The sequence below is a fragment of the Hylobates moloch genome, unplaced genomic scaffold, assembly GCF_009828535.3.
Source record: "Hylobates moloch isolate HMO894 unplaced genomic scaffold, HMol_V3 SCAFFOLD_1, whole genome shotgun sequence".
Taxonomy (NCBI): Eukaryota; Metazoa; Chordata; class Mammalia; order Primates; family Hylobatidae; genus Hylobates; species Hylobates moloch.
In genome coordinates this window covers 221670675-221688800 of record NW_026652276.1, presented here as the reverse complement: position 1 = coordinate 221688800, position 18126 = coordinate 221670675, and the positions used below count along the sequence as shown (strand labels likewise).

The window sequence follows — 18126 nt, the reverse complement described above, 5'->3', positions numbered from 1 at the left end:
AGGCTTGCATCACTGTACTCAGCGAAACCTTTTTTTTTTTCTTTGAGGCAGAGTTTTGCTCTTGTTGCCCAGGCTGGAGTGCAATGGCTTGATATTGGCTCACTGCAACCTCTGCCTCCTGGGTTCAAGCCATTCTCCTGCCTCAGCCTCCCGAGTAGCCGGGATTACAGGCATGCACCACCATGCCCGGCTAATTTTGTATTTTTAGTAGAGATAGCGTTTCTCCATGTTAGTAAGGGTGGTCTCGAACTCCCGACCTCAGGTGATCCACCTGCCTCAGTCTCCCAAAGTGCTGGGATTATAGGTGTGAGCCGCCGCGCCCGGCCCTAAACCTTATTTTTAAATTTAGTGTAACAGGGCTGGACGCAGTGGCTCATGCCTGTAATCCCAGTACTTTGGGAGGCCGAGGTGGGCCAATCACTTGAGGTCAGGAGTTCGAGACCAGCCTGGCCAATGTGGAGAAATCCTATCTCTACCAAAAATACAAAAATTAGCCGGGCGTGGTGGTACGTGACCATAATTCCAGCAACTTGGGAGGCTGAGGCAGGAGAATCGCTTGAACCCGCGAGGTGGAGGTTGCAGTGAGCCGAGATTGCACCATTGCACTCCAGATTGGGCAACAGAGCTAGACTCTGTCTCAAAAAAAGAAAAATTAGTATAACAAATATGATCCTTTTGGTGTCAAGTTATATATAATACATATTCACTTATGCTTCAGAGCTAACATAATCAAGTTTAGATCAGTAAAGGGCACTGGAAATTATAATTGCGTGGATTTTATTCCTCCACCTCTTCCCCTGCGCATATATCTTATTTTTTTCACGGAATATACACTGTACTTACACAATTTATTTCCACTGAGATAGAATGCACATAACATTCACCATCTTTTTTTTTTTCCTTTTTTTTTTCTTGAGATGGAGTTTCGCTCTGTCATCTAGGCTGGAGTGCAATGGGGCAATCTTGGCTCATGGCAATCTCCGCCTCCCGGGTTCAAGGGATTGTCTCGCCTCAGCTTCCCAAGTAGCTGGGATTACAGGCATGTGCCACAACACCCAGCTAATTTTTTGTATTTTTAGTAGAGACAGGGTTTCACCATATTGGTCAGGCTGATCTCGAACTCCTGACCTCAGGTGATCCACCTGCCTCTGCCTCCCAACGTGCTGGAATTACAGATGTGAGCCACCACGCCCAGCCAACATTCACTATCTTAAACCGTACAGTTCAGTGGCTTGTGGTGTATTCACCGCATTGTGCAACTATCACCACTATGAAATTTTAGGACATTTCTATCATTCCAAAAGAAACCCTCACCTATTAATAGCAATGAGGCACAATTTCTCCCTCCTCTCCACCCCCGGCAACCACTAATCTACCGTCCGTCTCTGTGAATTTGCCCATTCTGGACATTTTATATAAATGGAATCATACAATATGTGGCCTTTTGTGTCTGGCTTCTTTCATGTAGTAGGTTTCTTTGGTTCACCAATGTTGTGGCATGTAATAGTGCTTCATTCCTTCATGTGGCTGAATTCCACTGTATGGATAGACCACTTTTTAAAATCCATCAGCTGACCAACACTTCCACATTTCATTTTATATTTATGTATTTATTTACTTTGAGACAGGGTCTCGCTCTGTTGTGTAGGCTGGAGTGCAGTGATGCAATCAAAGCTCACTGCAGCCTCAACCTCCCAGACTCAAATGATCCTCCACCTAAGCCTCCTGCGTAGCTGGGGCTACAGATGTGCACCACCACACCTGGCCAATTTTTTTATTTTTTATTTTTTGTAGAGATGGGTTCTTGCAATGTTGCCTAGGCTGGTCTTGAACTCCTGGGCTCAAGTCATCCTCCTGCCTCAGCCTCCCAAAGTGCTAAGATTACAGGTGTGGGCCACTGTACCCAGACCATTTTATATTTAAATCACTTCTTGCTTTAAGATTTAAGGAGAGGCCGAGTGCGATGGCTCATGCCTGTAATCCCAGCACTTTGGGAGGCCGAGAGGGGTGGATCTCTTGAGGTCGGGAGTTCAAGACCAGCCTGACCAACATGGAGAAACCCCGCATCTACTAAAAAATACAAAAATAGCTGGGTGTGGTGGCATATGCCTGTAATCCCAGCTACTTGGGATGCTGAGGCAGAATCGCTTGAACCTGGGAGGCGGAGTTGCGGTGAGCCAAGATCACGCCATTGCACTCCAGCCTGGGTAACAGGAGCGAAACTTGTCTCAAAAAAAAAAAAAAAAAAAAAGAACAGTGCTCTGTTATCAGAAGCAGCGGTCCAAGAGGCCAGGCCTCAGACCACTAGTTGATGTCTTGCTGGGCTCCTAGCCCTTAAGGCTGTGCTGGCTTCACCAGGCTGGTGTTTCCAGATTACCTTTGCTGGATTCCAAAAATGGCAGCAGAAGAAAGACAGCAGTGGGCAGGGAGGCCCAGCAGGATTCTACAGGAGCTGCCGGGTCCTCCTGAGGGCTCTGCTCCTCTCCCCTCAGGCATAGCCCACTTCTCTTGGTCCTCCTCCAAATTTCACAGGTCCACAGCCAGTCCTGTGAGAACTGCCCTTGGGACCTGATCTTGTTTATTTCCTCTTCCTACTTGTGGGAAAACACTTTATATCTGTTTTAAATTCTTGACCCTTTTTCTGAGAGCTATTTGTTGTGTAATTAATGACTTGACATTTTAGAATTCTAAGCCCCTTTAAAAAAACAAAAAACAGTGTGTTCAGCGATAAGCCTGGAAGGAACTGTAAAATTATATATATATAAAATCTAGCAATGTCAGTCTGGAGCAATTAAGTTGTCTGGGCTTTTGAGGCTGATCAGAAGCATCTCACTATGAGATCTCTTGATCTCTCTCTCTCTCTAAATTAAAGGTAATTCACAGACGTAATTGGGAGTAAGAGGATCTCTCAGCATCAGCTGGCCAAGAGAGTAGACCGCAGTACCCAACAGGATTAAAAATTGAGGGAGACTCTCTCATCTGGCTTTTTTTTTTTTTTTCTTAAGACTAGTTAAGTGAGGCTGGGCACAGTGGCTCATGCCTGTAATCCTAACACTTTGGGAGGCCAAGGTGGGAGGATTGCTTGAGCTCAGGAGTTCAAGACCAGCCTAGGTAACATAGTGAAACCCCATCTCTATTAAAAAAATTTTTTTTTAATTAGCCACGTGTGGTGGTGCATGCCTGTAGTACCAGCTACTCAGGAGGCTGAGGCGGGAGGATCGCTTAAGCCCAGCAGGTTGAAGCCGCAGTGAGCCATCATCAGACCACTGCACTCCAGCCTGGGTGACAGGGCGAGACCCTGTCTCCAAAAAAAAGAGTAATTGAAAAAACCCCACAAATGTCAAATGCAGTAGTGAGAAGCGGGGAAGAGTAGAATAAGGAGTTGGATGCGTAACTGACTGTGAATAATCAATTGAGTTGACTCACTGCCTTCAGACCAGTCCCACCCAGCTTCTTAACTTCTGAACCCTCCAGTCGACATGATGTCAATGCCCAAACAAAACTCTTGAGCCAAGAAAAGATTTTACAGTATTCACTTTAGCAAGAAGAACAACAGGGGTAGATTATGGACTGGGTTGATAAACATAATCAGCTATAGACGTTAGAATTTCAAAAATATTTTTCTTCAACTTGTAGGACTTAGTTTCTGAAACTTACAGAAATGTTCAAGCCTACAAAAAATATATGAACTCCTGTGTACTCATCAGCTAGCTTCAAAATTTTGCATGATTTTTAGTCTAATTAATTATTTTTGTTTGTTTTCAGACAGACTCTCAAAAAAGAGTCTCGCTCTGTTGCCCAGGCTGGAGTGCAGTGGGGCAATCTCGGCTCACTGCAACCTCCGCCTCCCGGGTTCAAGCAATTCTCCTGCCTCAGCCTCCCGAGTAGCTGGGATTACAAGCGCCCACCACCATGCCCACCTAATTTTTGTATTTTTAGTAGAGACAGGGTTTCCCCATGTTGGCCAGGCTGGTCTCAAACTCCTGACCTCAAGTGATCCGCCAGCCTTGGCCTCCGAAAGTGCTGGGATTATAGGCATGAGCCACCATGCCCAGCCAGTTAATTAAAATTATTAGTAATAAGCCCATCTGGTTAATGGGAAGTTCTATTTTTATGGAAAGCAGTTGAGTGGGAAAATGTGTTATTACTATCAATCATTCCATTATCTCTCGGATTATAGTCTACTTAGATCACAAGACCAAATTGCCTAAAACTAAATAAGGAACCCTGGGTTGTGTAAAAATTCAAGCTGTCTTGAAGCCCAGCCCTTTGATTTCTTGCGAGCGAGAGATGCCCAGGCCAGGACATTGGCCTCTGCGACCTTTGATTTACCATATTTAAATGCAGATTCCAGAGCAGCCCTCAGACTGTTGGCTTTGGTACGTCTTGGTACATCGGAGAGAGGTGCCCAGGAATCTGCATGTCTGACGGGGTCCCCAGGTTGACTGGAACTGATCCCCCATGGACCACACTTTGGAAAATAGTTCTATCTCACAATCCCAGACTATAAAGTGATAATGAAGTTTATCATGGTAATTTAAGTCACAGAGCACTCCCAACTAGCAAATTCAGCTGGGTTCGTTACTTAATTAATGATTTTTTTTTTTTTTTTTTTGAGACAGGGTCTCACTCTGTCACCTGGGCTGGAGTGCAGTGGTGCAGTCTCAGCTCACTGCAACTTCCATCTGCTGGGCTCAAGCAATCCTCCCACCTCAGCCTCCTAAGTAGCTGGGACTGCAGGCGTGCACCAGCACACCCAGTTAATTTTTGTATTTTTGTAGAGACAATGTTTTGCCACATTGCCCAGGCTGGTTTCAATCTCCTGAGCTCAAGTGATCAGCCCACCCCGGCCTCGAAAAGTGCTGGAATTACAGGTGTGAGCTACCATGCCCAGCCAGTTAACAACTGCTAATCGTCAGAGAGAAAAAGGGAAAGGTCAATTTTTTATAGCAACATTTTTAATATCTTTGTGAATTCAGAAATGCTGGTGGACTGATTGCTGAGTGTTCAGGGGGATTCTATGCCCCCTCAGTGCCAGCCTCTGAAGCCCCCTGCACTTGCTTCTCAGTATATGGCATCAGCCGTTTCTCTGGAGATCGTGGTTTTCATGCTGGAAGTTATTACTCCCTGATGGGAAGTGAGTTCACTTAAGTATCATGTCGTTTAAGTGTTTTTTGTGATCTTTGACCTCCAAGTTCACACATCCATCTCTGTGCATTCGACACAGTGGCCTTTTTTCCTTTTGGAAAAGCTGTGCTTCCTGAGAACTATAGGGAAACTGTTTTCTTGAGGGCATGGGGGGAGTTACAGGGTTGATTGTGACCCAGGCACAGCCCTGGTGCTCTTGATGACGGCAGAGACTGTGTCTTACTCATCTTTGAGTCCCTCGGTGCATCCTGCACACAGCCTGGCACCTTGTCCTAGTGCCAGTGAAAGGGGAAGCCAGCTTGGAAGAGAGCTGCTGGCTCATATGGAGCAAGGTTGGATTCTTGTGGGTTTGGTCTGCGTGGAGGGTGGTGGCGGTGGTGGGGAGGGGCTGTTCTCCCTGACATCCACTGGGGCCCTCTGCCAGATGCCGGACAGAAGAGTAGTGTCTGTGGGCCCAGCCAAGTGGAGGGACTCCAGAAACTTTCAGCTCTGCGGAGCTTTGTGAGAGGAACAATGAGTTCCTTCCTGTCCCTGAAAGGCCTTTCAGGGCTACCCTGCATGATGGGATGGGCAAGCCTTGGGGCCTGGCTTCTTTAAAGAAGTAGGCTCGGTTACAACATAGATCGAGCCCCACAATGTCTGGTGCTGAGTTGCTGGGTAGGGGGACAGCCGAATTCCATGGACAGGCCAGAGCTCCATGCTCCTGTCCACCCACACACACACAGTTGGCAGATGTGTCTGTTCCCTTCCTTGCTCCCCCAGCTCATGGTTCCCCAGCCTCCCTCTTGTTCATTTGTTACCATGTGCACTCTCCTTTTCTTTTTCTCTTTCTCTCTGGCCTTCCTCCTTTCCTCTCCTTGTTCCCAAGAGCTATCTACATGTCTTGAAGTTCTGCCCTTTGATTTCTCGGGAGGGAGAGGATGCCCAGACCAGGACATCAGGCAGCCATCCCATCACCTAGCAGGGAAACCATCCTGGGAAATAGGGTAGGAATCTTGGAAACTGGAGAAGGAGTTGGGAGAGGGCTTCCCTGGAAAAGTAACGTAAATACCCAGTATCTTGATATGCCTTGAGCTCTAGTCAAGGAGGTGGCTCCTCTCCACTAGGGAGGACCAGCTGGTGTTCATGCCTTACAGAAGAACTGCGTGGCCCATCTTGTTGGCCTTCTCTGATGGCCTCATCTTGCCAGCACCTTCACCTGAGCCATGTCCATTTATGCTCATGTTGGGAGACACTTCTTCCCAAAGAGTTCTGGAAGGACTTGCTATGAAGCAATGAAGTTTAATCAGTTACTTCAGTTTATATGGGGGCCAGGCACCAGAGACTTCAATTGCTACTTCTGAGCTGAGGCTGCTGCCTTGGTATCCACACAGGCCTTGCTATCTGGGGGGTTTAAGGAGCTCAGTGGGATTCTTGGGTTTGCCAAGACCATCTCCTGGTGTTCCTTAGACCAGACAGATGACCTCGTGACTAGCTGTTTCTTCCTCCTCAGTCTGGAGGAGCTGGGAGGGGCTCCCCATGGGGGGCTCTGCAGACAAGGCAGTGTGGGTTTAAACTCCCAGTGTCAGGGTTCGCAGAAGGGTAGAGTATCCCTGTGAAGACAGTTCCACTTTGGTGTGTGGTTTATGTCTTGTGCCAAATAAAAGGGCAACTACTTTCTTCTTTGGGGACTATTAGCTCATCACAGTGGTTCTTAGAGAGCCTGAAAAAGCATTGGGTCTCATTGTTATTTATGTTTTGCTTTCTAAGTTTGTATGTTTTCTTGAAATTTTTGGTGACCTTAGCTAAAAGATATATACAAAGGGGGCCAGGCACAGTGGCTCACGCCTGTAATCGCAACACTTAGGAAGGCCGAGGTGGGCAGATCACGACCAGCCTGGCCAACAAGGTGAAAAACCATCTCTACTAAAAATACAAACATTAGCCAAGGGTGGTGGTGCACATCTGTAATCCCAGCTACTGGGGAGGCTGAGGCACAAGAATCACTTGAGCCCAGGAGGCGGAGGTTGCGGTGAGCCAAGAGCATGCCACTGTATTCCAGCCTGGGCAACAGAACCAGACCCTGTCTCAAAAAAATAAATGAACAAAAAAGAGATATACAAAGAGGTTGGCATGAGTTCTGAATCCGGGTGGACCTCAGGATTGCACCCTTGCTCTACCTGCTAGGCCGGGGATTCCGAATTGTGTGTTATTTCCACCCCCTGCTCCTGGGTGGAATCTATCAGGGATAAATAGTTTGGAGTGTGGGCCCTAGATTTGCTCCCCTCTGAGGGAGGCCCTGCTGTCGTGGCTCACTGGGTGTGCATCCCTGTCCCCCCAGGCAACCTGGAACTCCCCTCGGTGCTGACATGATGACAGTGTGCAGGCCGGCCAAAGGCAGCTACAGCCAGACTGAAAACCTGAACTACAAATTGGCTGACAAGTAAGAACACTTCTCCCCCGAGAGTGTAGACACTGGCCCAGCTTCTTACTCTCCTACCACCTTTCTTTCTTCACTGATCCTACTTCCTTGAGCTAAGGAGCTCTTTTCCAGGTCATTCTAATGAGCCTCCTGCAGACCGTCTCCATGCACTGCATTCATTTAAGGCTTCAGGCCAAAGTGATCAAGAGAGAGTCTGACTAATGGCCGGTGTGAGGAAAGGATGATCCCCTGGCAACTTCAGCCCTATCCCCACGACACATTCTAATTCCAGGTTTATTTTTCTAACTACTAGGATGTTCAGGTATTTTACTTACGTTTGAGCCCTAACATTTGCAGCTGTACCCGTACACAATCAGTTTTCCCATCTAATATCAGCCTGATGTTTCCTTCTCCCCAGATGGAGCCCTTTCTCTGATCCTCTCACATTCCACAAAGCAGTTGGCAGCCACTGAGGGGTTCTTAGCTCTGCGCCCCAGGCTGGAACCCCTTATGGGGCGGGAGAATCCTGGAAACAGGAACTCTAGAAACTCTTGGGCCGGCAACCACATGGAGCAGGAACTCTGTCCTTAGGGACTCGTAGGACCGTTGCGGCATCCTTGCCTCTGTTGCATGAGTTTTGTAAATCCAGTGTGAGTTCTCAGCAAGCCATCCTTTGTTCCTCTTGAGTTTTCCAACAGAGCTTCATAGTTGTGAAGTCACTCCATGTGTTTGGGCTCTTAGACAATAACTATGATACTTACAATAACACTAGTTACCATTTGTTGATGCCAAGATTTAGAATGTGTGCTGTACTTTGGGCACATTACATGTTAACTCATGAATTCATTCATTCATTGAATAAATATTTGTTGACTAGCTGCTATGCACCAGGCACAGTAAATGATATAAATGTGGCCTCTGACTCATAAAGTTTCAGTCTACAAAAGGAAGATGAAAAACTCAGGATTCAAGTCTCAAGTCCCTCAATTCCATGTATTTAGCTACTAGGCCATAGTGCCTCACAGCATATAGGACATTAATAACCATGTTGTAGACTATCAGTCATCCCCATGCAGGCACTAACCTGGATTGTTGTGTTTCTAACGTGTGTGTCTGTCCTCTCTCTCTTCATCTTGCCTCTAGCACTGTGAGAGCAAGGACTATCACTTCTGTGTTTTGAACCCTCAGTGAAATAACAAACTGATTCTGACTAAAATCTGAATTCATGCTAATGTCTCCAGTGGTGATGGAACAATTTAAAAATGTTTTCTCTTTGTAAACACACTGTTAGAAATCCTAATTGTTTATTTAAATAAGGAATTCTGCCTTGATAGCCATATTTAAAATAGGAAAATGTGTTTGCCAAAAAAATGTGTTTGCATTTTCACAAGTTTCTATTTTATGCCGTGCAACCAAGAGCAGTGGCATAATTTATGTGCTAATGTCTCCATTGAGGAAGAGGTCTTTACACAAACAACCTTGGGAATAGAAAACTAAATAGTAACAGGATGCATGAAATTGCTACTTATTCATCCCTCACGGTGAACCTTAACTGGAGTTTCAGAATTTCCATGCGGTCAGATCTATACATTCAGAAAATGGGCACCGTGAGGTGTTAGCTAATGTCGACACATCCAAAGTCACTATGCTCAGTCATAACCTTTGCTGGTGGAAGAATGTTTGCACTGGACAACACAGATACTCTCATTCTTGTTAGACTAATTTAAAAATGTTTTTCTTTCAAAATAATTTTTAATATCTTCATGGCATTACCTAATCTCCTAAAATTACATTTGGAAGCATATATCATTACATATATGTTCTAGGCCAGAACTTTCTTCAGTGATGGAAATATTCTTCTTCCCCATCCAGTACAGTAGCCATCAGCCACATGGCGCTTCTGAGTCCTTGACATGTGGCAGGTGTAACTGAGGAACTGAAGCTTGAATTTCATTGGATTTAAGGTTAAATAGTCACGTATGGCTGGTGGCTACTCTATTAGATAGTGCATTTCTAAGCCAAGTGTGAAATCTGAATCTGCCTCTTTATTCACGCATTCATTCATGCACCAGATATTTATTGACCACCAACTCTCCCAGGTATTGTTTTGGGTGCTAGGGGTGCAGACTTGGCCACAACAGGCCAAAATAACAGAACAATCTCTGCTCTGGTGGCAAGGCTCATGGAGAGCTCACTCTAGTGAGGCCCCATTCCGAGGAGGTTCTGTTCAGATGCACCCAATCATTGCGGCTTTGCCCACTTGAATCAGACAATTTGTCAAGTTCAGGGGTAGCACAAACTTCATGACTTGTGATGTTGTTTTAGTTTTTAAATAGTCATTGCAAAGAACTGCCTGTGAATAAGAAAAGCAGGAAAAACAGCCTATGTAATCTTTTACCTCATGAAGTTACTCCTATTTTATTGTTATTTTTATTCTTGAGACAGAGTCTCACTCTGTTGCCCAGGCTGGAGTGCAGTGGTGCAATCTCAGCTTACTGCAATCTCTGCCTCCCAGGTTCCAGCAATTCTCCTGCCTCAATCTCCTAAGTGAGTAGCTGGGATTACAGGGCCTGCCACCACACCCCGCTAATCTTTGTATTTTTAGTACAGACGGGGTTTCACCATGTTAGCCAGGCTGGTCTCAAACTCCTGACCTCGTGATCCACCCACCTCGGCCTCCCAAAGTGCTGGGATTACAGGTGTGAGCCACAATGCCTGGCCCATATTATTATTATCTTCATTTTACAGAGGTGGAAACTGAGGTTTAGAGGACTTAAACAACTTGCCTAAGGTCATGTGATTGAATTAGGATTTAAACCCAAGCCTATCCGACTCCGAAACCCGATTGCTTCTTCATTTCACCATGCTGTCTCCCCAAGGAAAACACAAATTGAGTTTTTAAAAAAAAATGTTGTAGAGATGGGGGTCTTGTTATATTGCCCAGGCTGGTTTTGAACTCCTGGCCTCAAGTAATCTTCCCACCTCAGCCTCCTAAATTGCTGGGATTACAGGCGTGAGCCACCGCACCCTGCCCACAAAGTGATTTTTTTTAATAGGGATTTCAATGTCTGTGGTTTGTGACTTGCATATAACATTTATATCTAAGTTGTAGCAAATCTCTATGACCAGCCAAGAACAATAAGAATGACTCACCTGGTGTTTGTCTTTCTTGTGCAGGGTCAAGGTGGAAGGTCCAAGGACTGAGAAAGACCCTCGAAGGCATCCACTTTAGTCCTCCATTCCATTCCTAGAGACTGATTAGGAGTCGGGCTTCAGAAGGAGCCCCCTGGAAGGCCTCTGCAACCTCACGCTAGAGTCAAGAATGGATATGTTCAGCTTGGATATGATCATCAATGACCCAGCTGCAGAAGCCAGCAGGGCTGGGAAGAAGCAGCTCAGAGGCGTTCAGAACCCTTGCCCATCTGCCAGAGCCGGACCCCGGCACAAGTCCCTCAACATAAAGGACAAGATATCAGAATGGGAAGGGAAGAAAGAGGTGCCTGCTCCTGCGCCCAGCAGGAGAGCAGACGTACAGGAGGATTATCTGCCATCCTGTATGGTGGAGAGGAGGAGTAGTGATGGGGTGAGAACTCAGGTCACAGAGGCTAAGAATGGAATGAGGCCAGGAACAGAGAGGACAGGGAAGGAGAGGAATAAAGGAGCAGTGAACGTCGGGGGACAGGACCCAGGGCTGGGGCAAGACCTAAGCCAGCCAGAACGGGAAGTGGATCCCAGCTGGGGCCGAGGCCGAGAGCCAAGACTTGGCAAGCTACGCTTTCAGAACGATCACCTCTCAGTGCTGAAGCAGGTCAAGAAACTCGAGCAGGCTTTGAAGGATGGGTCGGCGGGGCTGGATCCCCAGTTGCCAGGGACTTGTTACTCCCCACACTGCCCTCCTGACAAAGCAGAGGCGGGGCCCACCCTTCCTGAGAACCTCGGAGGTGGGAGTGGCTCAGAAGTCAGCCAGAGGGTCCACCCCTCGGACCTGGAAGGCAGGGAGCCTGCCCTGGAGGTTGTGGAGGACAGGAAAGGTTCATGCAGAAGGCCCTGGGACCGGAGCCTTGAGAATGTCTACAGGGGCTCGGAGGGTTCCCCCACAAAGCCCTTCATCAACCCTCTGCCAAAACCCCGGAGAACGTTCAAACATGCCGGAGAAGGAGACAAAGATGGGAAGCCTGGCATCAGCTTCAGGAAAGAGAAAAGAAATCTGCCTCCTCTGCCCTCTCTACCTCCCCCGCCTCTGCCCTCCTCTCCCCCGCCTTCCTCTGTGAACAGAAGACTGTGGACCGGCAGACAGAAATCCAGTGCAGACCACAGGTAGGTGCCGGATGTGGCCGGGCAGAGTGTAGCCACCTGACTCTCTCAGTGGTTTATGTCCCATCATAACTGTCTGTTCTCAGCTGAATTATTTGTTTTATTAAACTGATGGATCTTTTAGTCCAGATGGTTCATAGCTTAAGATACTTTGTTAATTAACTGGAAACTTGGTAACTGATGCACGTATTTTGTGTTTGTCCTCAGTCCTCACAAGAGTATGTGTTTTTAAAAATTACCCTTTAGAAGTAATAAGGACTTGGAACTGGGACAGTAACCAAGAGTTAGATGAAGGACTCATGTTAACCCTGGCAGTCTACAACCTGGTAGTCCCTGCTAACTACCAGTGCTTGAAGTTTTCTTGGTGTGGGCTTTAGGAACACATTGCCTCCAGTCTACACTGGCCCTATCAGTGTCTATCTAAGTGACCTTAAACAAGTTATTTAACCTCTCGAAGCCTCAGTTTCCTCATTTATACGTATGGATGCATGCACTGTGAATGTTTTATAACGTTAAAATAGCACATTAAATAATAAAGCATGTTAATGCTTAAAAATAAAATCTGTGCTTCGAAAACAGTTTTTCTATTTTGCAACTTAGTCTCTAGTCCATTTCTGTAACACGCTAGCTGATTTGATACCCACTAATCTAGAAACCAGCTTTAGAGCAAAACTCCTCAGAACAGTTGTGGTACTCCCTTTCATCATTTCACCTGCTATTTTCTCTTGACCCACCCCAGTGAGCTTTGGGAACCTCCTGAAACTACCCTGTCCCAAGGCCACCAGTAACCTCCATCTTGCTAAATCCAATTGCCAGTTCTTTGTTCTTTTCTTAATTGGCCCCTCTCAGTATTCGAGGAACACCTGTTGACTCGCTCCATCTGGCAACACTTCCTTCATTTGGCTTCTGGATCACCCGTGTCCCTGGAAGTCCTGCTTCTCTGGCTCCTCTGAGTTCCGTTCTTTTTTCCTTCTATCTGTCAGAGCACACCCCGAACCTATCCCCACCTCAACCCAGGGCCAGACTTGAGACTTTTCTTCTCCAGCTACACTCATTCCCTAAATGATCTCATCCAGTCCCATGGCTTTAAACGTCAATGTCGGCCGGGCGTGGTGGCTCACGATTGTAATCCCAGCACTTTGGGAGGCCGAGGCGGGCGGATCATGAGGTCAGGAGATCGAGACCACGGTGAAACCCCGTCTCTACTAAAAATACAAAAAAATTAGCCGGGCGTGGTGGCGGGCGCCTGTAGTCCCAGCTACTCGGAGAGGCTGAGGCAGGAGAATGGCATGAACCCGGGAGGCGGAGCTTGCAGTGAGCCGAGATCGCGCCACTGCACTCCAGCCTGGGTGACAGAGTGAGACTCTGTCTCAAAAAAAAAAAAAAAGTCAATGTCATGCTTACGATTCCCAAATTGAGGCATTCAGCCCCAACTCCCTCCCCTAGCTTAAGGTTTGTGTAGTCATCTTCTGCTTGGATCTCCATTTGGTTGTCTTATCATTTATACCTAACGTGTCCAAACCCAAATTCTCCATCCAGGCCACCAGTAACCACCTCCTCCTAAAATAATTGTCATCCTACTAAATGGCATCACCCTTTGTTTAGTTGCTTAGGCCACAAACCTAAAAAGTTATCTCCAATTCCTTTCTTTTTCACATACCCCTTCCTAATTCATTACCAAGTCCTTTGGTTCTAGTTTCAAAATTTTATCCCAAATCTGCCTACATCTCCACTGCTACCATCTTAATCATCTTGGATTCACCTCCCTAGAACATTCCTCCCTCAGCAGCCAGAGGAGTCTTCTAAAAATATAAACTATAAATTAAATCCTGTCACCCCCCTACTCAGCATGGTCTGTCATGTAGGATGATTCTTTTGACTGTAAATAGCATAATTTCTTTTTTTTTCCACTTCCCCTGTAAATAGCATAATAGCATAATTTCTTATGTTCTCTTCAAGGGGGAAAAAAGCTTGCATATTCTAGAATTTATTTACATATATGTATATATATGTAAATATATATAAGTTATTCCCAGTTTACAAATAATGCTGTGATAAGGAGCATATAGCATTACTAGTTTTGCTACTTACTAGCTGTGGGACATTGGACAAGCCACTAAATCGTGTTGGCCTCATTTTACCTATCTGTAAAATGGTGATAATTACATTATAGTAACCACTTCACAGAGTTGTTGTGAAGACTGAATGAGTTAACATGTGTAACATAAACTTAGTACAGAGCCTGTTTAATATGTGTTAAGAGTTTTATTTTTCTCTGGCTCCATTCTGTTTAATTAATCAGCCTATTTCTTTTTCAGTACCAAACTATTATTTTAACTTCATAATGTATTATCATTATTATTATTTTTTTGAGACAGAGTATTGCCCAGGCTGGAGTGCGGTGGCAAAATATCAGCTCACTGCATCCTGTACCTCCTGGGTTCCAGCAATTCTCCTGCCTCAGCCTCCCAAGTAGCTGAGATTACAGGCACACGTCACCACGCCTGGCTAATTTTTTGTATTTTTAGTAGAGACAGAGTTTCACCATTTTGGCCAGGCTGGTCTTGAACCCCTGACCTCAAGTGATCTGTCTGCCTTGGCCTCCCAAACTGCTGGGATTACAGGCGTGAGCCCCACGCCCAGCCCATAATGTATTTTAATATCTAGTAGGGCTTATAGAAAGTTCTTAATGTTGCTAATAATTAGTCATTTGATCCTCTTGGATTTCCTATATATAACATCATGTCATATGCGAAAAAATAGTAATAACCGTTTTGTCTCTCTCCTTTTTAGTAATTATAAACCTCTTATTTGTTTATTTACTTATTATTCACCTTTTCCAAAAATGTCTTGAGTGTTTCTGCCTGTATTTTTCTGAATGCTGTAAATATTACTATCAAATTTCACATACATAAAATATGTGGGGGTTTTTGTAATTAATATATAATTATTTGGCATGCTATGTATTTGCTACATTTATTTCTAAGTCTATTCTCTTTTTAATGCAATGGTTAATATAGTCTTTTTTCTCATATGGTCTTTGTATTTAAGAAAACTACTTATTTTGTGTGTGTTTGTGTGTATATATATGTATATTTTTAAAGACATCTTAAATTTCTTATTATTTCTAATTATCAGTTGATTCTCTTGGACTTTCTATGAATATAACCATATTATCTACAAAGAATCATCATTTTACCTTTCTCTTTTTAATTTATACCTAATTCTCTAACCAAATTGCACTGGCTGAGACTTCCGAACAGTGTTAAATCATAGTGCTGAAAGCAGTGTGCAGCCTTACTTCGCCCCTAACTTTAATGGTAATGCATCTAGAGTTTCACTCACAGGCACTCTTATTTGAGATATGTTTTTATGTTATCAAGTTAGTGTCCATTTATATTTATTTTTTCACTTAGAGTCTTAAATCTTAGGATTAGAGACTAGATTTTTGTTAAAGTACTTTTCAGAAACCCCTGATGATCATATGATTCTTCTGCTCTGATCCATTCATAGTGAATTTATATCTTAATATTAACCCATCCTTAAATGTGGGGAATGAACTCCTATTCGGGTCTGGTTTATTATTCTTTTAATGTACTACTGAATTTTATTTGCTAATATTTTAAGATTTTTATATCAGTAAATAGACTGGTCTATACTTGGGTTTTATTGCACTATCTTTTTTTTACAGAATACATACAGGATGATTACACTATCTTTACTAGGTTTGAGTTTCAGTGTTACGTGAGGTCTGGAGAAGAACTTAGATGCTTCCTTCTTTATGTTCTGAGAAAATTTGTATCCATCTCCAGTAATAAACCCTTTCTCCAGCCAGTGCCAAAGCCCGGGTCCCCGAGCACTCCCATGACTTCCCTGCTCCTGCCCAGTGCTTCCCACAGCAGCCCTTCCACGCCCCTTCTGGCTCTTCCTCCAAGGAGGCTCCACACCCCCAGGGACAGGTTGGTTCTGGGAAACTGGAATCCTTCATCTGTGTCATCACTGGGCAGGCGAGTCAACCTGGGGAACAGTTATTCCCATTATCTTTTCTCTGTTAACTACCATCTGTGCTTTTCAGTCTTCTAGCATTTTCTTTATAACCAGCTAAAGTTAACTTATTTCAGTCCAAAGATGAAATTTTTCTTGGCCAGTTTGAATATGGTTGCATCAGCTGTGTTTTAACAATTTTGGCTTTGGGTTTTTCATTTTGTTTAAAATAGTACAATGGAGGTGATTAGGGCAAGATGTTCACTTTCTACTCTTAAAAAAATAAAGTATGCTCTTTATTGTGGTCCTATCTCTTAAAAACAAAAAGGACTGTACCACGAATTTGGCAGATGCACCACCCTCTTCGAGGGAGGAAAGCCAAACCAACGTTGAAGAAAGAAATGATTAAGGATTTAGAGGTTATGGGGGTTTCGAATTTCATGGCCAGGCTGTGTGTGCCTTAGAGAATGTATTCAGCTTATTTTCATAGGCCAATTAGTTCACCTCCTTAAGAGCAAAACCAGTGGATTCAGATCCTCAGTTTAAGAAAGCGTATTTTTCTTTTTCTCTTTCTATTTCTCTCTCTTCTTTTCTCCTCTTCTCTTTCCTTCCTTTTTCCCTCCTTTTCTCTCTCCCTCTCTATTTGCTCTCTTCTCTTTTCTTTCTTCATTTCTCTAAAGCCCCAGGAAATTAAATGCAAGGACTTAGGCCTTCAATCCTAAAATGGAAAATGAGAAACCCTCAAATGTCAGGAAATTCCAAAGATAAGATTCCTACAGCAACATTAACTTGGTTATATGTGTTTTATGGCATACATTTAATAGCTCTGGCAAGAATGCCTTAAGGCCGACATTTAACAAGAAAAGTTACTACTTTTTAAGTGTGAGCACCATCCTGCATTCACATGTGTCTACATACTCAAAATGTCTTAACTGGAATTCAGATTTTTAAATTTCAGTTTAACTTGGTCATGTGACAGCTTGTAGATCTTTATGAAACCAAATAACTGCATTGACCAAAATTTCAACTTTTCAGCTGATTGTTTTGGCATCATATAGATTTGGCCTTCCTTGGAGGTTTAGTGTAAGACTTTCAGAACTTCTTGAGGACATGAAACCTCAGTCATTATATGGCTGCCAGATCACACTGTGCTGTTACTGATTCCACAATTTCCATCTTCTATGGGACTGATACAGATCCCCACAGCTCTCTGGCTGGGCAGCAACCCTCGGCTCTCACAGGTTTAACAGTTAAAATTAACTTACCAGCCAAGCTGTGGTCCATGTCAGTCAGCAAGACATCCCTGAGACAACTCGGAATTACCACGTCTAAAAACTGAATGTTTCAAGTCTTCAAAGGAGCACGTTGTTTGATTAAGTTGATGTTTAGAGCAAAAGCTACTCTGGAAGCTTCTGAGAAACTTGATTTAGTAAAGCCATTTATTTCAATAGAGGCTACATTGGAAAACAGAGAGACAGTGCCTGCTCTTCCAAGGTTGCTGTTGTCCATTACAAGAGTGATTTTCATGTCATTTCTCATTGAAAGGTGGAAATTGTTGGATATTAGCCACAATGAGGGACAGAAATAGTTTTTTCTTCTGACATATAGGGTTTAGATCCAGGATAGAGAAAAGCAGAAACCCTGTGAGTGGTCATAGTACACGGTGGACCTGATAACAGAATGCAAGCTGAGAGCTAACGGAAGCCTCCTCCTGCCTAGCCGCCTGCCCTGAGCACCTGGTGGTAGGAATACCCTTCCTGAGTATGGCGAGCCATGGGGAAGAGCTGCCCGTGGCCACTCAGGATAGACAGGCAGAAAGCCTCTGGCAGCTGGAGGAGGATGATGGAAGTTAGCGCGTGGTATCCTTGGTTTCTAACCCAGCTGGATGATGTTTTAAATGGTTGCTAGGTGCCAGGCTAGCCAAGCTTTTTTTTTTTTTTAAACAGGGTCTTGCTCTGTGGCCCAGGCCGGAGTGCAGTGCTGAAATCTCAACTCACTGCAACCTCCGCCTCCTGGGCCAAGCGATTCTCCTGCCTCCGCCTCCGGAGTAGTTGCGACCACGGGCACATGCCACCACACCCAGCTAATTTTTGTATTTTTTGTAGAGGCAGGGTTTTGCTATGTTGCCCAGGCTGGTCTTGAACTCCTGGACTCAAGCCATCTGTCTGCCTCAGCCTACCAAAGTGCTGGGATTATAGGTGTGAGCCACCACACCTGGCCTGTAGCCAAGCTTTTTTAATCCATAGATGAAAATAATCCTGGGGGAAATAGATTCAAAA

The 18126-nt window shown here is 44.7% G+C and overlaps 1 protein-coding gene across 5 annotated transcripts in view; it reads left to right on the top strand.

The window, feature by feature from the left end:
• Positions 1–18126, top strand: part of DENND2A (DENN domain containing 2A) — a 122031-nt gene that overhangs the window by 28045 nt on the left and 75860 nt on the right. For 2 of the 5 annotated variants that reach the window (XM_032761938.2, XM_032761933.2), the window contains exons 2-3: positions 7469–7570; positions 10727–11866. In XM_032761938.2, coding sequence (XP_032617829.1) covers positions 10872–11866 — 995 coding nt within the window. In that variant the 5' untranslated portion in view covers positions 7469–7570; positions 10727–10871. Of the gene's footprint in view, positions 1–4930; positions 6135–7468; positions 7571–10726; positions 11867–18126 lie in introns of those variants that run through there. The other 3 variants (XM_032761935.2, XM_032761934.2, XM_032761937.2) reach the window with 3 other exon arrangements.